A 21,539-nucleotide genomic window follows, 5' to 3' on the forward strand; every position below is an offset into this window, starting at 1 on the left:
TAAAGTTCTCAAACTCTAAATATATATTATGAAGCACATAAATTTTAAAAAAAAAACAACAAAAAACAGTACTGGGATTTCAGCGAAAGGACAAGATGTAAAATTTTCATGATGAAAAACTTATCCCAAGAGTTGTTGCTTAAATCAATTGGAGATATGATTGGCCATATCATCGATTCAGAAATCACCACACTAATTGCAATTACATGGCAATTTCCAATAAATTACAGAAAGTAAATAAAAGTATATTTGAAATATGGCACGCAAGGTAAATGGCTCCAAGCTTGCTTGTTTACGATGTTGGTGTTTCTGGTTTCTAGATGCTTTCATCAGCTATTGGTGTACTCGGCATAGTGAAAACTCCAGTATGTCCATAGTTGAAACACACCTCAAATTCTCCGGGTGCAACTGATTCATTTTCTTCGATTGTTCTCTTTAGTACTGAATACGCACAGTATTCTACTTCATACACAGTCAAGTGGTCAGGTGTGTATGCACTGACTGAGGACCCAACACCTTCGCCTGCATAAATTAAATAAAGGTAAAATATAGAACATTGCAAGACCATTTTCGAAATATGAAATAGAATATATAATCTACCTCGTAATTGGTTTTTATAGTCCAGCTATGACGCATGTCAGTTGTTCAGAGTTTAGTTTATATACACTAGGTTCCGCAAATTTGATCCAGTTACTTATTAATGGTCGTGTTATGGTTGAAAGTAAAAGAGTAGTTAAATAGGAACTGAGTTGAAAATCACAAAAGTGTATTCTAATGAGCAGATCATAGATTCCTCTACTAAAAAATAAGACTATTACGGTAATAGTAGAGTTTTTGTAATCGTACCCAACACTTAGTTATTTATAAACAATGGTCAGATGTTTTGACCCGCCCCAGCCTCTTATAGAATGTACAAAAAGGTACCCCTTTTTACCCATTGCCCAACCTGCCCGACCTGCCATTTTGCCAACTCTACTGAAACTGCAGGTAGGAGGTTAGGGGTCAAGAAAAGAATATACCACAGACGCTCTATCGTAGATAAGTTTTATGGGGGATGAAAACCTTTGTGGCTATACAATGGTATACTTCTGATAATTAACGGGTGATAGTATATTCTAAATACTATGGAACTTGAACCATAGGAAAACAGAAAGACATGCTTACCATGGGTAACAAGCAACAAGTTTTCGGTAGGATATTTATCAGCAAGGATCTTGATGATGTTCTTGTACCTGTCTCTAGCTCCCTCTGATGATTCTTCCCACTTTGGCATCTTAAAAATGTTATCATATGATAGTGTTAGTTTGACCAAAAAGTCATAAAAAATTATTATCTAACTACATTCTCGACTGAAAGAGAGTCAAGATTTGCACTCTTATTACCTCTTCATAAACCCGTTCTACACTTGAATCTACTGTTCCTTCCGGTAAAACTGCTTCACATTCTGAGATACTAAAAGCAAAGTCTCCATCTTTAGGTGCGTTTTCTGGCCGTATGGCTCGATTGTTGAGCATTTCACATAGTCCATACTCAACAGATACCTGCAGAATGTCAAAATGTCAAACCAGACAGGAGAAGCCATGAAATGAGTTCTATCTCAATGATATCAAGTAGGGATGCATTTGACAGGCCCAGGTCTAAAGCTCATGCTCATACATAACTAAGTTCCCATGGATTGCATAAAACTAAAAATTAGCACTTGAAATAAATGGCATCAATATTGTATACCAAAAGGGATAACTCAGCCAGATCAAATATATATTAAAAAAAGATATCACAAGTCTTCTTTATAAGCCAACTCTTCTGAGCTCTCATGCCCCACAATCACTCTTGTTCTCATAGATTACATAGCTGAGACCCATAAAATGACTTGTGGTTCCACACCCATAACATTTCATGTTACTGTATTACCTAAGAACTTTACTTTCAAAAAAGGGTAAATGGGTGGGAACCCTCTGGTCCCATGTACCGTTTTTGGTACCCAGAGTGCACACCGCATAGAAATCATGCCTGGTAAGTCACCATCCTCACACATGAAATCACAAGATATAGTTTCTCCACTTGCCTTTGGCAACTTTTTGAACATGTGACCTCTAGCCTTCATCTGTGGGCCCACGTGGTCACATGATGGCGGTACCACTTGGGTTTCACCTCACACAATTAGAGTTTCTTCATTTACCATATCAGAGACAACGAGAGACAAACAGTTTTCTAAGAACACCAATAGTGGTTATAAGATCACAACTACCTCATCTTTGTCATTTGAACTCTAAAAACCACATCCAAAAAGTTTGAAATATATGTCAACCATCAATCATAGATATAATTCGAATTCTAAGTTATCATACAAGAGTCTCTTATCATGGAACAACAAACAATATCATATATTTTAAATACCCTTTACTGTGCAAATCATATCAAAACCTCTTTTAGGCTAATGCTAATTAACTTTGGTTTTTCAGATTCTTCTAAACCTGAAAAAACTTAAGTGTTTGGAATGTATCAAACTATAGCCGAAATCTATAGTATGTAACACTTTAAATGGGTCTATTACGTGTATCCAATTATCAAATATTTGTCACTATATGTATCCAATTATATATATGACGTCCATATAAGTTGTCACGTCTAATAGTTGGACACATTTCCATGTACTTAATCCAAAACATTGACCACAAATTCATCTTGATCATCAGTATTATAAAGTACAACACTATTTGATCATCATAAATTCATAACCATTGACTAACCAAACTTGATTTAACCTATTAATAAGAGCTAAGAATTCATTACCCTTACCTTGTTAATGTAAAATGATACATAATACTAATATGTTGGGACTATAAACATGCTTAAAAATATGTTGCCAACACATGGAAAAATCATTAGTTAACATTCAAATAGAAATAAAAAATTACTTATCATATACATTTCCTCTCTCTGAATATCCACTATTGACAATTAATATGTCTAAGGGCGAACCTGCATTAAACGTAGGGGTAGCTGGGGCTACACATCTGCTAAACACACGTAGCGAAGCTTTTTGAAATAGATTGTGTTTTCCTTATGGAAGCAATTTCTCTACCACTGGGTAGAGGAAAGACTGTCTACGTCTCACCTCCCCCACTCTCCACTTGCAGGGATTGGGTTTGTTGTTGTTGTTGTTGTTGTTCATTTGTAAAACGGATAAAAAAAAAATGAAATACCGGTCAATATAGTTAACTTTAAACTTTTGAAAGATTTTCTTAGCAATGGAACTAATAAAGTCATATTCCACTGAAAGAAAACCAGACTCCGTTAAAAGTGCCAAAAACTACTCCGAAAAATAGCCAAAAATCTTTGAAAAAACTACTAAATATCATAAAAATCTAGTCGTTATTGTTACTTAGCGCGGATACAGGGTTAGAGATGCATATTGTGCTACAGGTTGCTTTCGATTCCGTTTCTCCCACTGCATAGGTCAGCAGCATATACTCTATATTATTGCCTATCAATTAGTCTCATAGACAACACTCTTTGTTAATACTATATGTTAAATCTTCTAGTACTTTATAAACAATCATCGATTTACATCATATATCGCATGAAAACTGATGAAGGTGACTAATTTTGTAAGCCAACAAATATGTTTAAAAATCTAGTGCCCTCACATGGCATGATCAGCGGTTAAAATTTGGAGAAAAACATACACTTTATACAATTTAGACATGTTTGTAGGACCACCAATTAGTCTTTATCTATCATTAGTCTATAGCAATACATACTCGTATATAAGAAGAATGTGTGTAATATAATTAATACTCGTATGTAAAAAAAAAAAAGTAAAAAAGTAACCTTGATTTTGGAAGGATCAATGGTGACACCATCAGCAGAGCTCAAATGATGAACAGAATGAATAACATGATCATCAACAGCAGAAAGAGCATGAATCGCTTCAGAAGCGGTCTGAAGACACCGGAGAAACGGAGATACAAACACACGATGGATCGGAAAGTCTAAATGATTCCGTAATTTCTTTCCAGTACAGAATGCTCTCACTTTTCCGTCCAATGTCAATGGCGGATCCCATGGCCTGTCTGCCTTTTCCGTCCATAATGGCTCGAAGTTGTCGATTCGATCCCCGTGGCGCATCACCACTATGTTTTGATCAACTACTCGATCCATTTATGGTTTTGTTTTTTCAATGTTTGTGTGCCAAGATTAATTAATAGATTATTTGTTATTCTATGTATATAGAGACAGAGGTGATGAGATGATGGTTGTTTACACGTGACTTTCATTGTAATTTCTAACGAAGGTTCCCCTACGACTCAGCTTCGTGTCAATCACGTGAGTGTTTCCGTCATTTGTTTTTTTCTTATTGTATCTTTGTAACTAAGATTTTTTTTGTAAGTTTTTTTTTTTTTTATAAAGGTAGGTTATCTATTAAATAGATATTAAAAAAATAAAAGATTAATTAGAAGGTATTATTATGAAAATTAACGGTATTGAGTGTACCCAACCTCCTCTTTTAATTATAATATATATTATAGATAACCACATCGAATTAAGCAGATAACATCAAAATCATGCTAGGCCCTAATATTGGACCATGCCGGAAAGCCGTAATGCTTTTGTTCTTCCATACTCAAACCACGTGAAACTAATTAAGAGTGCTTTTATGAAAATGATAACGAAGATATCACTCTTTTTTATTTTCTAATAATGAAGTTGTTTAATTTCTTTGATATGATAAACAGTTTGAAACTAAATAGGTACCGATTAAAAGACCATTAAATTTTGGTAAAAGAACTTCGATATCTAGATTTAAATAATGGATGGTCAAAACAGGTATTACATGAAAGAAAAAAAATATACATGTATATATCTGGATAAAGCATCTTAACGTTAATGACACGTAACTACTAGTTAATTTTGCTACTTTTTGGCTTGTTTAATATAAGAAGGTGATGCTTGGCGAGTTATCCAAATAGAATTTTCTTTCTCAATATATACTAGTACTAAAAAAAAAAAGGAGCCCAAAATAAGGCCCAATACTTAGATGTATATTGTATCTATTATTCTGTTACTCCGTATTTAATTAGAACGAGATAGGTTACCTGGGCGTTGCCCCGGGAATCTAGAAACAAACGTAAACACAAATATAACAACTTATTAAAAGGGTTTATTATAAATATTAGAAAAAAAAAATTCTATGTAGTTCACATGTTATTTAATTTTATTTGTGATGCAAAGTATTCCAAATGTTTACATTTTAGAATGAAAAAGTATGGTAATACTTTTAATGTGTGTACGTACATTTTTAAAAAGATGGGCACTTGAGGGCTTGACTGCTTGAGGCCCAAATTTAGAAACAAAATTCTCAAGCAGATCACAGCCCAAAATCAAAAACTTGAATTGACCCATCACTGTAGTTTGCACACAAATACATGCATTTGTTTTTAATATATATTATAATGTCATCTTCTTCTTTTTTTTTTTTTTAATTTAGTTTCGATTCAGACATGTTGGAGGCAATTCAAGACTCAAACCTGAGACCTTGAGGAAAACACACATCCGGAGCCCAAAAATACCTCGGCCACACATTTGAATATTTAATCTCAACTTTTGAATTTTTAACTTCTTAATTGAACTATTTTCGTATATATTAAAAAAATTTAACAGCTAATTTGGATTCGCCCCCGATAATATTTTAACATTAAGTCACCAAATTCAGAATGCTTAGAAAACCTCATGTGAGATTAATTTAAGACCAATGACTAGTTTCAATATAGCAAAACTTTATTGCTATGGCTTCTACAAATCAAAGAACAAAACATGTCTCATTAATCAGCTTCAAATTTTTTATTCATCACTTAAAGAAATTTATTATTGGGGCCACACCATACACAACAAACGCATAGAAGCATTTTTTAATTATACCTTATCCCAATTAGCCTGAAAGCCCATATTTGATCTTTTTAATAGTGGCGACGTCGGTTTTGAATGACAATGCCAAAACCTGATCACTGATACTAGTGTTGAAAACCGAATTTGGGATCGACACAGTCCCTGCGTTAGCACTTCCAAAGGCAGAGAGAGCTAAAGCTGGATTTTTGGAATCACCATTAAACTGGAAGTGAACAAGTCCTTTAGGGAAAACAAAGATATCACCCGTTTGGAGTCTCTGGGTAAAAAGTTTATTTGTGGTGTCAACGAACCCGACTTCTAAACAACCTATGAGGACAAACAATAGCTCAGAAGCCCGGGGATGGGTGTGTGGTGGGTTAACCGTGCCTTTAGGGAACTGGAGTACAGCGTAAGAAACACTCTGACCGTTAAGAGCAGGAAACTCGGCCATGGCTGCTTTTGTGACCTTAAAAGTTTTCGGAAAGGCTGCCTTGACAAGTGCTTCCCTCGTACCAGTGAAGGTGAAGAAGTTTCCGTCTAGAGGGCCAAATGAAAACGGTGGAGCGATGAAGTCTGTGAGAATGTCTGGATCTCCAGCCATTGATATCTGGAAAGTGGCACATAATGAAACTGATAGTAGTACTAGTAACAAAAACGGAAACTTTGATGCCATTATTGCGGAAGGTAGGAATTGAAGTCTGTTGCTCTTCATCTACGGATCGAGAAGTCAACACTTATATATACTGACAGAACTGATCATTTAAGGTAGCCAAAAAGTATGTCTTATTCTGATCCTTTGCCAAAGATAATGTCTATGATTATCCTTAATTAATTACGGGTTGAACTAAGCGATTAGTCATAAAACTTTCAATGTTTTGGTCAGTTATGTTTGTGGTTATAAATTGAGCCAAAAGGTATAGGACAAGAAGCCTAGCTTGGTTATCTCGCATGAATCTATATATATAATTTTCTGCATTAAAACAAGGCTGAATAGTCAAGCAAGATGAGCTATCTGTTGACAATAACACGTACAGCGAGCTATAATTATATTGGTTACTCCTGAACGATGTTGACGCGGTATATCTGTTTTCTTGTTCCCCAGTGAAAGCCATGGCTGTTCATTTTAAAGCCTGCTCTTTTACCGTCACTGGCCTTGGTTTGATCTAGCTAGCCATCATTTCGCCGATATACACAATAGACTTTGAACTAAAGTAGTAGAGTACATTTCGAATAATTACGCATTATTCGTAGCTTCTTTTATGATTGTAGCTGTTTGATTAGCAAGCCTGATAAACTTCTACAACTATATATATAGATGATGAAAAATATGTCTCTTACATAAACTTAGCTATTTATCAATATATATTAACAACCTTTGCGAAATTACACATGCAAGTTAATTTGCTATAATGCATGTACTTGATCAGTCTAATTATGAACCTGAAAGCCCAAGTTCAACTCTTTTTAAATGTGGTTTTGGCAACGGTATGTTTTTCGTCGCCAAATTGGCCACCAAACAACGTAAAAACCAAGACTTTGACTGAAAAAGTCAAAACTAACTAATAATCAAAAATTAACCAAGAAAAAAATGAATTGACCATATACGTTGACCTATTTAAACCTAGTCCGATTACAGCCTAAAAAGTAAAAACCTCCTTCACTGAACCAGAAATTTAATGGTCCGGTTTACTTTAACTGAATTAGTATACCATCTAAAACAACATACCAAACCGTACTAACGGTTTATAAAAAAAACAAATCGACAGTTCAAATTTTTTATGTCAACCTGACCAATTCTTCCAATTACTTTGATTTTGATTTAAATGTGTATTTAGTTGGTTTCAACCAATCCGTACACATCCCTAACAATTGGTTTTCAATACATCGTTTGAATAATGATCAAAGTTGTGACACTAAGTTACGTGATAGTTTGCTACCTAATTAATAAACGTATAAAAAATAACGGTTACTTAATTCAATAGTATAAGAATCAAATTATAAGCAGTCTTGTCATCATGATTTTGTTGTAGTGCATATATCATTATATGCGTACGTGTCTAGATGTATATATTTGTTTTATACTATTACTTTGTTTGTTTCTAAAGCTTTTAATTGCTTCGCTTATAATTGATTTTGCCATGGTACGTTTTATTAGTTACTTCTTTCTTTAGTTTTTACATATATTTTTTTGTTGGGAAAATATATACTACTGTATAAAATATTGATGAGATGTAATATAGTAGCTATGATTCACATGTATCATTTTGTCTTATTGATATTTTTAAGTATTTGATATGTTGTTGTGGAAGATCCTTCGCTGACGACTCATGTAATGTTAATAAACAAATTCAATTATTACTCGCATGAAATAAAACGACAACTCGTAAACTAAAAACTATGAAAACTTTTTCGAATTTCTGTTATTACGCAATTCGGATCGAGATAGAAAGTTTTGTAGAACTAAAACATTAATTTACAATATTCAAAAAATATTATATATGCTTTCCTCAAAAACGTAACATATAGTTAACTAATTTGTGAAAAAAACTCAATAAAAAAAATATGTAAAAAATCTTCAAATCGCCTCACTCACATTATTAATACAAAAAATTTGGCTTGCTACGCTGGGGGTTGAATTTTCTACAGGGGTGTATAGATGGATAGTATTTGAGATGTTAATGGGTAATAAATTAATTAATATGCCAAAGAACTGGGTCTTCATCAGATTCAAGCCTTAAACCAATAATATAATTATCAGCAGATCCAGTAGTCTCCGCCAGGTGCCATTGTGGTGCAGGGTAAAATTGATGAAATCTATCATTCCTGCTGTTGAGAGAAAGATCAGGTAGGTCGCAAAATGTATCGTCCACTACTTCAGTTGATGATGATATTGAATTGATTGATTCTTGATTCTTGTTATTATCTGATGATGAAAGAGTACTTGTTGATGAATGAGAATGAGAAAGCATGGCTCGGCTTGGTGGCTCGGCTTCATATCCATCGTACATGGCACCGGCCTTATTGGCAGCTTCTCGGATATCTTTTGGTGATGTGGTGGTTGGTTGTGGAAGTAAATGGGCTAATTTAGGAAAGTTAAGGTAAGCCGAATGACCTTTTATGGCTATAGCTGCTACATCATGGGCTCGAGCCGCCATCTCAGCCGTTGGGAATGTCCCGAGCCATATTCTAGATTTCTTACGAGGCTCACGGATTTCAGACACCCATTTGCCCCAACTCCTCATTCGTACACCACGATACGTTGTATGTTCACTACAACCATCATTTCTATTTTGTTTCTTGTTTTCGTTACCATTGCTTCCCTTTTGAGCCCTTTTCGACCCTTTTTTAAGGTTGCCTATTTCACTTTCATCACACGATATGGTTTGGGCTATCGATCTCGAGGAGGTGGAGGTCGACGACAATGAAGACGAACCGGTCGTGGTGGTGGTGGTGGTAGTGGCGGAGGAAGAGGTGGTTGAGGAAGAATATTGGAAAGGGTTGATTACTTGAGATGCAATCTCATCCATGTTAACTTGCTCTACTTGGAGGAGCAAAGAGTTATATCTATGGTATTTACCCATTTTTGATTTGCTACCTACGATACACGATAGATATAAATAGAAAAATCATGTGTTTTATAAAATAAAAAAAATTCTTATAACTTTAAATATTAGTAGTATTCTATAAGTATTCTACATTTAAGAAGTGTTATTGTCTTATTGGCTGAAATTAAAGTAAAGAAAAGGCCAAATAAAGAGAAAGAGATAGCAGTACAACAAATTTATTATGCATGTGGCCGCTTTTTCTTTTTACAATATGCTTTTATTTACACATTTATTTATACATATTTATATTTATATTTACTAACTTTCATCTTTTTCTTCTGTTTGTTTTTTTTTTTTGTTTTTTTGTTTTTTTTCACGTGTGGTCTTGTTGTTGACTATTTTATTCGAAATTTAACTCAATAAAAAGAAGTTGCTTTAATAAACGTGTAAAAGATATGAGTTACTACACTATTGAGAAGTTAAGTATCTTAATTAAGATCTAAAAATAGTTTAAAATCTAAATAAGCTAATCAACTTAATTATCATCTATTTTTATTTAACGTCTCCAGAGGTTTTTAGAAAATACATATTTGAAGATAATATATGTTTTTTTTTTAGACGTCAATTGTTAGGTGTTTTGAATTTATATACTATTTATGTTTAGACTTATAAATTTTAATTTATAGAATTTTATCTCATTCAAAATGTAATGCGTTTTGGATGGGAGCCTGGGAGGAATCAAGGTGTGGTCATCACTCCATGTTTTATCAAATACAAGTCGTCAATGTCATGTTATCGTATGGTTGTTTCGTATGATAAAGACAAATCATACAACCTCCCACACTTGATTATTCATTTGTTGTCCCAATGCTTATTTTTTATCTCGTCTTTTCTGAAAATTAGAAACTTCCATAGAGTCATCAAGTTAAAAAACATGTTATTAAGGAAATGATAATGAAAAATATGTCTAATAATGTGCCTAATAGTATGTCTAATACATTCAAGTTGTGACACATGGATACCACATCTTCCCTTTCATAATCTTTACCTTTAAATTTGTCATGTGTCAAACTCTCCTCCTTTAGGTATATTTTGTAGGCACATTAATCATTTTCCGGAAGGAAATACTAAACTCTTCCTATCTAAATGAACACTTATAACCTAAGACGGTATCAGAAAAAAAAAATCCGAAAAAGGACACAATAAAAAAATCCATGAAAAACAAAATTAAAAAAGGGCGTTAAAAAACTATAAAAAAAATTTTAAAATACATAACAAAAATTATACTGGAGGCATTAGCCCCCTTTACCCCCCTCCCCTCTCTTAGTATCGCCCTTGGGGGACATATGGTGTATTCTAGATTTGTAATCTTTGTATTTTAGTCTATAGTATCTTGTTGATGACCTTTGTGTTTTAATATATATAATTCTACTATTTTAAAAAACATGCTTATGAACTATCTCTAAAACGTTACCAGTCTAAGTATAGATCTATACACCAAGTTAACAAAAGCATGTTATTAAGGAAATACTACACTCTTCCTATCTAAATGAACACTTAAAACTGACATATATATGAGTGATGTATAGGTTATGTTCGTACATGTTATATTTAATCTATAAATGCTTATTGATGGTTTTGTATACTAGATTTGTAACCTTTGTACTTTGGTCTATAGTATCTTGTTGGTGGCATTTATATTTTAATATAATTCTGTCATTCTAAAAAAAATGCTTATAGATAATAGTCTCTAAACCATTATAAGTCTAAGTATAGAACCATACTTGACGTACATGTAATGTTTGTTAGGAAAAAGAAATGTGTAAATAAAAGATCCTGTTAATTATAACCAAACTTAGAAGCCTTGATTACTAGGCTTAAAAAAGTTACTCTGACAACTTAAAATTAAGCTTTGTTAGGCTTAAAAAGTAACTTTAACAAATTCACGATGTTATTATAATATAACAATATGTTTTCATGATTGACACGTTGATACAATTACAATTGCGGTCGCGAACGTAATTGTAAATGTATATATCCTTCCATACGTGTGCCCGATCACCTTTCTGTACATCACCTACTTCTATCCCTTCAAGCGTCCAATCATAACATTATCATCAAACATCATGGTAAATGTAGTCTATACATAATAAGCGTGATCACACACTCGTTTCATTTGCCTAGCAAATGGTCTAGTGATGTTTGCACACACTGCTTTCATATGCCTATAGCATCAAGCTATTTATTGTGTTTAGAGTTGTTAATTTGGTGGTGACAAATCTAGTTGGAGCACTTTTTCTTTTTTTTATCATGAACATCAAACACATCTTTGGTTTTGTTTGAGTTGTGCCGAATTGCTATATGAGTGTTGTTTGTAAGTGTCTTTCGATGGAGGAACTATATATTTGCTTGAAGTTTTTAAGTAGATCGCACTGTGGATTTGGTGGACAAGATTTTTTTTTTGTAGAATTGACTAATATTTCTTTTAATAAATAATAAATTTTAGTCAATGCTATTCTTGCTTTTTGCATGATTTGTGTTTATAGAATGGCATTTGTATTTCTATAACCATAATCCTTATATCTTACACTTTTGTCAAGTTAATTAAATTTGGATTATGGTATCAACTAATAACAACTTATAATGCTACTAATATATATATATATATGCATTAAACATGGTATTTGTGTCAAAAGATATAAATTGAATTGTAACACCCATCATTTAAAAACAAGGATTTCCAAGAGCTTTCACCTAACGGTGTCAAAGAAAGCGGAAAAACATTTAAAAGTCCAAACCAATAATTTCAGTTTGGTTTATTCATCAAATGGTGTTACTAGCCATATCATTGAAACAAGTCTAAATGGAAATCCATCGGTTGCCCAACATAAAACAACCGATCACAAGTCAATACAATTCATAAATATCTAAACATAAAATTCAAAGGTCTAAAGGAGCAGCCACTATGGGTAAACTATAATCCTTTTCAAACAATCTACCCATGCCTCGCTCTTTATTCATCAACACTCAAAGCTTTCTAAACCTGAAGGAACAACACATTTCAAGAAACAAGTGTTAGCTAACGAATTAGCTAAGTAAGATAACACGAGCTTATAAAAACATTTGTCCAATTAAAACGTATTAAAAGTCATATTTCATCATTAAGGCACATAACATCTCATATAGCCATAAACATCATTCGTATAGGATTGCTCGTCTTAGATGTGCCTAATCATCTTTTCATCATCACATATAACATCATTTCAGGTGTGACATAAGTCACTCATATCATATAAGGTGTAAGTTTGTGTGTAGGCGGTCAAAAGACCTAACGGGGACCTCACACCCGACTGGATGGATAAGCCTTACGGCGGTCCATCAGTGTCGTTAAGGAATGGCAAGCCAATCCAGGAGTAGTCCGTATGTTCAAGACATTGGTGGTTAATCACGCCACCCGGAGATACTCTAACCACGTAATTATGTTGCAAGGAGCCACCCAAGCAACCATATACGTACTCACCAGGCAAGGGCAAGTACGGGTTAAGCTTAACACTTTCATATCATATACGAGCTCGATTTACATTACATATAGTTCAGGAATCTACATTACCTAAACATAACACATAATCATCTTTTACGTTTGGGCCCTTAAACGTGCACGTGACATGGCAACTTAAAGAGTCTAGTGAACTAGATTAATAAGCCATACAAACATGCACCATACAATACATCTCAAAACATATCATATCATATCATTTCATTTCATTTCATATCATAGGGACTGCATATCAGGCCTCAAATGTCATTTACATAGCCCATATCACCTCCCATGTATCCCGATTACCCATAAACGATCAAGATATCAAATGGAAGCTATTATAGAAACCATCTTTTGTTGAACCCTCAGCATGTCAAAGTAGTGTATCTTACCTCTTAGAAGCGTACAAAATGATAACGTAAGTTACCGAGCTTTGCAAGTATTCCCGACTACCTATAATCATTAAACGATATAATAAGCTAAACAAGTACCTACTTACTTTTGTTCATGAATCAAGCCTAAGTATCTATAAACATGACCCATTACAAGGCTTGATGCATCGGACATTCGATTAGTACTTTAAAGCTTACAAAACTCGACGAAACTCGACATTCACTCACTATATTAACCTTTCTGGAAACTTGACATCACAATCATCTTTTGAAAACATAACCATTAGAAAGTAGACTCTCTTACGATTCCGTGGATAGCTTATTTGTTAAAAACGGAGTTACGGTTCAAAAGTTATGGCCATTTGAAAATTCCGTCGCTATTGCGTCGCAACTACCAAGTTGCGTCGCAGCTATGTGTCACTGGATTCCAGTTGCGCCGCAGCTAGCCCCGTTTCTGCACAAACATCATTGTTTAACCTCCAAAACTTAACCAAACACACCCCAAACGACCCCAAACCTTATGAACGACTTTTAACCCTCAAAATTCATCATTTTAAGACTCTAATGATGTCATGAAAACAACCCTCAACATCCAATTGATTTGCAACACAACAACAATCATTTTAGGTTACCGAATCGATTAAAACTCACGTTTTTGACTCCAATCAACCCTCTAAAGACCTAGATCAGTTATGAATCGAATCAAAGGATTGAAAGGACATGAAATCAATGTTATTATACCTGGGATACCTGGAGATTATAAGGAGAATGTAAAAACTTGATCAAAACACTCTCGAATCAACCAAACGAAGATGAAATCGAACAAGGAATTGATTATGGCAATGGGGAATGGTTAAGGCTCAAAGAGAAAAGGATAATATGAGTAATTAGAAGCTAATGACCTGCTCCAAGACCCTAATCCCGTTTTTTAGTTTCCACCTATGTCAAAACTAGTCCTTAGGCTTCCTTATGGCTCATATTTAACTCAAAACACCTATTGGGAATACTTACAACACATTAAATACTTTAAGCACATCAAAAGACATATAAAACATATCTTAAGCACTTTAGCACATTAATCATTAAGGCACTAAAGCTTGACACATATAACACATTAAACACATATAGTCATTAAATCATGTATAGGCTTAACGGACACGTAATGTTGACTTAACGACTCAGGTCAATTGTTAAATAAAAAGTTTGGGATGTTACATGAATATTTTTATTCTATTCATTATCTTTATCTTTATATATACTAAAAAAACATAACTAACCTAATAGCTTATTAACCAATCATATATTTTAATTTTTTTAAATTGAATCTTGATGATGTCATAAATAAATAAAATAATTTATTTAATAATGATTATTAGATAATACTCCGTAGTTATCAATGTCAAACATTTTTTGTGACATTGTAATTAGTATCATTATTATATAGGAGATATCAAGTGATTAACACATATAATTTGTTAATATGATAAAGTTGATTATAAAAATAAAAAAATCTAACATTTAGATCGACCTTATAAATGCTATATGGATACATACAATTATCTTTTAACATAACTTAGTCTTTAACTAATATAATATAATATAATTAAAAAATCCAATCCATTAAAAAATTTACACGTAATACCCCAATAAGGCGGAATCATAAGGGTTACACAAATAGCACATCACGACATGGAAATTATGTAGAGTAAAACTAAATGCATAAAAGGATCAAGTAAATCCATACGAACTACTCAATAGTGCAAGTAACTGGATCACATCTAAGCATAAACCCGAATTGGGAATAATGAATCATGGATCCAAGAAGTCCAAGTCCAAATCCAATTCTAGCATAATCAAGCAATCAATCATCAAATACATCTTTGAGCTAACTTGTTTACCCGAAAAGTGTACTAAAACGGGTCAACATAAAGTTGGTGAGTTCGTAGGAACAAGTAATAGGAAACAAGTGTGTCGGGATATCAACCATTAACGATATACGAGGATTAGGATACCTAATCACGTTCCAGAGAAAAACCCTAAAAGGGATCATGTTAGCACAATATCAATACAATCAACGTTTAACAACAACGATTCATATAATGATTAACAACGTTCAATAACGTGGGCTCAACAACCCATAACGTGGGCTCAACAACCCATAACGTGGATATAGAGATACCCATAACGTGGATTCAATAATCCATATCGTGAATATAGAAATACCCATAACGTGGATATAGAGATACCCATAACGTGGATTCAACAATCCATAACATGGATATAAAAATACCCATAACGTGGATATAAAGATACCCATAATGTGGATATAGAGATACCCATAACGTAGATATAGAGATACCCATAACGTGGATTCAACAATCCATAACGTGGATATAGAAATATCCATAACGTTGCGACTTATATAATGAATAATGCGCCATATAACGTTGCGACTTATATACTGAATAATGCGCCATGTAACATTCACAAATCCATCATACCACAAATCATCCAAACCACCATGCATATACATTTCATACAACTTTACATGTAAGGAATCTTTGATGCTTATATATAGGGTCACCCGCAGCCTTCCCACCACATCTCCAACTCATTAAATGTATCGTCGTCTTCCATGTATGTACAACTATCCTAATCACATCACATAATCCAACATCGTATGCATAATCAACCAAATGACACATAAGTATACGTTGCACAGCAATTACGTGTAATGAATGAACACTAGTAATGTTAATATCAACTCATGTACCATATGTATACGAATGTCATAATGCATATCATAAGTGTGGCCATCAAGTCATCAACCATCAGGTAATCAATCAAAACCATATCCCAATCACACGATCAATCAGACAATCAATAAGCCGTAAATCAAATCAACCAAACAGTCAAACAAACACGTATGCGTACACTTTTCAGCCCGAATCTCAATTGAGTAGGGAGAGGTTTACGAAACTCACCTTGATTGGCAAAAGCAAGTTAAGAATGATCACAAGCGTACAATATTCGTCACCCGATCACAACCTATAGTTATACATACATGCATATCAATACATGTTCATAATTTCATTATTCGGGACTCGTTCGATCATGAGAATCAAAATGATGTTTGTTGGATGCATATGAGATTAGGGGGATGTTAGGAATTGACTTTCACATGGAATAAACGAGTTAAAGACATAGAGGAAGAAAGCGAGCAGCAACATGGGTAAGAATCGTTTGACTAAAAAGTCAAAATTGACCAAGAACATCCAAACTAGGGATGGCAAAGAAACCCATACCCGATGGGGAAATCCGAAACCCGACATTTTTGGGCCGGGTTCGGGTCCGGGTAAACGGGTCTAGGGTCGGGTATGGGGATGGTTTTATTTTCTTTTGCGGGTTCGGGTCCGGGGACGGTTTTAGATTTAAACCCGCATACCCGACCCGTATACCCGAAACCCGCTCTAGACCCATATACCCGACCCGTATATAATAATAAAAGTAATAATAATAATAAAAATAATGATAATAACAATAACATAAGGCTCCTTCTTATACTCTTGTGCTTCAAATTATATATCATAATATAGTAATATTACTAACATATTTGAGTATGACTGTATGGTTCTACAAATAAATATACAAAGAAACTAACTTTGTTCTACAGCAAAGATAGTATTTTAAAAGACACTATCAAGTTATTAGATTTCCTTTATAGTAGGTCGATGTTTACATGGTATTAAGTTCAAGTTTGAATACTTCCTTTTTACATTTATATTTTACAAAATAATAATAATAATAATATATAACGGATCCCTGTTTACCCGTAGGAAAACCCGTTACCCGACGGTTAGTAAGTAAACGGGGACCCGTCGGGTCCGGGTCCAGGTTTGGGACGGGGATTTTTAATCAGGTCCGGGATTAACAAAACCCGGACCATATCCGGCCCGTTGCCATCCCTAATCCAAACCCTAATTAGATACTTGAAACCAATTTGTAATGCTTCAAAACTGAATTTTATGCTTTATTAGACATGAAATAACATCAATGAACATAACCCACTTCAAGAATTTAACCCATGACTCACAAAATCATCAAAACCCGTTTTTGACCCACTTTGACTTTTGCAAAAACCCTAAATCGGCCAAATTGACTTTTTGAAGGCTTGGAACTCATTTTGGAAGTATATATGAATGAAATTAGGTACATCTACTGCAAAAATCGATTTAGAACATCCATTTTTAGTTTAGATTCGGATTTGACTTAGTTTACCCACTTTGTAACCCTAATTTCGACCCATTTCACTTTTGACCTACAATTTGACTCAAGAATACTTGGGTTTGACTAGAAACATGTTAATATGCATAAAATGATGGATTTGAGTGATAACTGATAAGTAACTTACCAAAACCTTCTCCAAGTTGTGAAATCCGAAATTTTAGCTAAACATGGAGTTTTCTTGCACTTTGACTTCCAATTTTGAGGTATGTTGTAAAGATGACAATTTAGATGATTATTCCATCACAAAACCACTTGAAATAACTAATTTGATGTAAGAATTTTAGAGAGAGTGGGAGATTTGTGTTTGTGTGTTATTGGAAGAGAAATAGAGAGAGAAAAAATAGAGAGAAATGAATGTATGGAAGGGTATATAAGGTGGGGATAGGGTTGGGTGTAAGAGTTGGGTCATGTGTCATGACCATGGGTTGACCCGTTTCACACATTACTAGTTTAATTAAATCGTCGTCATGAGTCGTCTAATATCGTATTGTCCAACAAGAGGTCAAGTGACCCGTTAAGCGTTTTGCCCATCCTTTAGTCTCAAAAGGAACTAAATCATTCATTAATTGAATTAACTAGTCAATTTACTCAAAAGTCAAATGGTCAAAATCCGCGGACGTTACACTACATCCTTTTCTTTTCGTATTTTTGTTCAATTCTATGTTCAATTGATTATTATTTATCTATGGTTAACCTTTATCACAAGATTTTTAATAAAATCAAATAATGGAATTTTATGATGAAGGTATGTTATCACTTCATAAAACATGATAACCAGTATAATCCATATTTTTCAATTCTACCAATTTTTAAACATAAACTTTTAATTCATATATTAAATCATAAATATATATATATATATATACACATACACGAATAACATCATATAACTATGATTTGATTTGATATTACTAACAATGATAATAATCTTATTATATACTCTATTGGATATTTTTTTGATATTTATCAAAATAAACATATACCAAATTTTATAAAATATATTTTATTTTGTTTAGAAATTACATTTATTTGAAGTTTGAACAGATTAATATTACATATAACAAATCTAATTCTACTTTTAAAATTACTCTAAAGCTTATGTCAAAGTTTGAAGCTTTATCTTCCTTAAAGTATAAATATCTATCAAATGGGCTAACAAAGTCTGATAAGTACATTTTTAAATGAAACTTTACAAACCAAACATATGTTACTTCATATAACTTATTTCACAACTTTTATCATGAACATATTTTAAGCTTTGTTTAGCTTATAATTCTTATATACACCCGTATATTTATACGGGTCTAAAATCTAGTATATTTTTACTAGTCTGGTGCCCGCGTGTTGCAGCGGTGATGAACGGTGCTCATGGTGTTGATTGCGGCGGTAGATATGGAGAGCGGCGTTGAAGATGGAAGGCGGTGGTGCAGGCAGTAGTCTTAGGGGGGAGATGGAAGGTGGTGCTGGAAGGGTCGGGTATGTGTTAGGATTAGTCAGAAATAGGGGGAAAAAGTTAGCTTTATTTTTAAGTAAGGGTATTTTTGAAAGAAAAAAATGCTTAATGTCTTAATCCCTATTCTTTTATAAGGGATTATATCCCAATATTATTACTTAATTAAGGGGTAAGGGTGTGGTGCCAATTTTATGGCAAATCGACAAATCGACAACCTTTTCAGCCAATAAAAAACGCCATGTGGCATAGCCAAAATATGACAATTCTTGCTTTTTTTTAGCCAAAAACATGGGTATAGTATGTAAAAGGGAGCCAATCGGGAAAAAAAAAAAAGGGATATATTTTATTATAAATATATCTCTCCACCCACCTCCCTCTTCTTCCCACAATCTCATCAACTGCCTTTTTGTTGACCAACCCTTCTATTCCGATCTATCTATATCTATCTATCTATACACATACCTATATCTATCTATCTATCTATCTATCTATCTATTTATCTCTTCTATATCTATTCCGATCGTTTTATGTATATTTATATACACTTCTTCATCATCATTGTCGGAAAACTTTCGGGAAAACGGGAATATAAAAAAGAAACTCGCCGGGAAACTTGCCAGAAAACAGGAAAACAAGGAAGATGGTGGCATGTCGGAGTTTCGCCACTTCCGACGATGATGACAGTGATCAAGACCCGTAAACCATTATCGACGTTAACATAAGAAAGTGACCGGAAAAAATGGCGAAGATCGAAAGTGTTGCCGGAAAAATATACATGTTTACCTCGATGCACGCAAAACCCATAAATCCAACGTTCACTTGCATCGGCCAAAACTAGCCGATGTTGCTTGCCAAAACTTGCCGATTAAACTTGTCAAAGAAGCCAAAACATGTGCTATAGGGTTTGCCGATTTGCCGATTTAGCCGATGTTTTTTGCTGATGATTTTTGCCGACTATACCCTTGTCTCTGAATAAATAGTCCACTATCATTTTTTATGATATATACTTTACGTGATCGAGAGAAATAATTTACCTAAGGATTATTACTAGCACAAACTCATGTAACTTTAAGAATTTATTTAACAAGTATATCATTGGCTTCGTGGTCTCGTGGTATATTTTTGCCTTTTTGGGAAGGAAGAAGTAATGAAGTACTCGTATAATATAGATCGAGAGAGTATTTTTTATTTATTTCTTTATTTTTAATAACACAGGTTACAAGGATGTGGCCGGGTATTGAGTACACTGAATCCGTTGAAGCCTTGAATTTTGAAGAGGATGATTCAGCAAACATGCTCACATGTATGTGGGTCCACGATAAACTCGTAACACGTGGCCTCCTTTGACAATCTTGCTGTCCAACAACAAGTCCATTGGACTTTCAAGTGTTCTCATTCTTTCTTTTTTTCCTACTTTTATTATTTAAATTTAAGTATCGAATTTAGTTTTAACGGATTTTTTTTATATAGGATTAAGTGTACCGGAATGCAATCAACTAATCACCAAAAGTTATTGTATATACGAACTTTAGGTCGGCTTTATTGTATTCAGAAAACTTTAAATTATGTTTATTGTGAACATAAAACGGATGTGAGACCGGTTACTTCATATAAAACTTGTTTATTTTCATTTTTTTTTTTATTGTGTGCATAAACTAATCCCAAAAAGTTATTGTGTGCATGCCACGTAAGCAGTGAAAGTGGTGACTGACTAACTTCTTACCCGGTAATTTTTGTTTACTATGGAACTCTTGAACAAGTTTCCTGAATATAATAAAGTCGACTTAGAATTCGTACACACAATAACTTTTCTGAATTAGTTGACTACATTCCGGCGCACTTAACCCTTTTATATATTCAACTTTTTTTTTTTTAAATCTCCATCTTAAGAAAAAATCTGACCCTGCTCTGAATGTTCAACTTATAAAATTAATTACTGTATGAAACAAGAGGAACATATATTTATAAATTCATTATTAAAATTAATTATTATTGTATTGATTTATAAAAATTTGCCCATCAAAATCTATGATTGGATTACTGAGGTTTTTGCCCCATTGAGCTCACATGCCTAGGTTATCATAGGATTCTGTTTCAGATTTCGGGAAGACAAATCATTAGTCTCCTCGTTTTGATTTGTCGTTTTGTTTGCTACTCTAATGTTTCGGACAACGTTTGGCAATAGTTTTTCAAAAGAGCTTTGATAAATCTCTATAACAATACATGTTTTATATAGTTACACTGTATTATAAAATATGTATTTTTGTTATAAATGATTGAATGATGTTGTAGATATATCATTCCCCTTTTTAAATACTCCTTCCGTCCCATTTTAATTGTCATGTTGATTAACTTTGACCGTAAATAATTTTTTTTGTGTCATGTAACACTTGATATAAAATATATGAATGGATTGAGTTTTTAGTGTACTTTTC

The 21,539-nt window shown here is 33.5% G+C and overlaps 3 protein-coding genes across 3 annotated transcripts; all 3 read right to left on the reverse strand.

Moving 5' to 3' along the window:
• Nucleotides 1-77: 77 nt before the first annotated feature.
• Nucleotides 78-4,217, reverse strand: LOC122591210. The gene is made up of 4 exons (XM_043763435.1): nucleotides 3,835-4,217; nucleotides 1,383-1,541; nucleotides 1,165-1,273; nucleotides 78-522 (listed from the first exon to the last, which is right to left on the reverse strand). Exons 1-4 carry the CDS (start codon nucleotides 4,162-4,164, stop codon nucleotides 317-319), a joined length of 804 nt encoding a protein of 267 aa, XP_043619370.1. The 5' UTR covers nucleotides 4,165-4,217; the 3' UTR covers nucleotides 78-316.
• A 1,609-nt stretch (nucleotides 4,218-5,826) lies between these two features.
• Nucleotides 5,827-6,790, reverse strand: LOC122594272 (germin-like protein 9-3). The gene has a single exon (XM_043766746.1). It carries the CDS (start codon nucleotides 6,599-6,601, stop codon nucleotides 5,933-5,935), a length of 669 nt encoding a protein of 222 aa, XP_043622681.1. The 5' UTR covers nucleotides 6,602-6,790; the 3' UTR covers nucleotides 5,827-5,932.
• A 1,571-nt stretch (nucleotides 6,791-8,361) lies between these two features.
• Nucleotides 8,362-9,506, reverse strand: LOC122593033 (ethylene-responsive transcription factor ERF038-like). The gene has a single exon (XM_043765375.1). The coding sequence runs from the start codon at nucleotides 9,468-9,470 to the stop codon at nucleotides 8,580-8,582; it is 891 nt and encodes a 296-aa protein (XP_043621310.1). The 5' UTR covers nucleotides 9,471-9,506; the 3' UTR covers nucleotides 8,362-8,579.
• Nucleotides 9,507-21,539: the final 12,033 nt, after the last annotated feature.

Source organism: Erigeron canadensis, chromosome 3 (assembly GCF_010389155.1).
Source record: "Erigeron canadensis isolate Cc75 chromosome 3, C_canadensis_v1, whole genome shotgun sequence".
NCBI lineage: Eukaryota > Viridiplantae > Streptophyta > Magnoliopsida > Asterales > Asteraceae > Erigeron > Erigeron canadensis.

Coding starts and splice junctions, on each gene's coding strand:
- LOC122591210 (XM_043763435.1), bottom strand. CDS start 4,164: ATGGATCGAGTAGTTGATCAAAACATAGTGGTGATGCGCCACGGGGAT. Junction 1,274..1,382: donor TAGAACGGGTTTATGAAGAG/GTAATAAGAGTG, acceptor AACATTTTTAAG/ATGCCAAAGTGGGAAGAATC. Junction 523..1,164: donor CTTGTTGCTTGTTACCCATG/GTAAGCATGTCT, acceptor TAATTTATGCAG/GCGAAGGTGTTGGGTCCTCA.
- LOC122594272 (XM_043766746.1), bottom strand. CDS start 6,601: ATGAAGAGCAACAGACTTCAATTCCTACCTTCCGCAATAATGGCATCA.
- LOC122593033 (XM_043765375.1), bottom strand. CDS start 9,470: ATGGGTAAATACCATAGATATAACTCTTTGCTCCTCCAAGTAGAGCAA.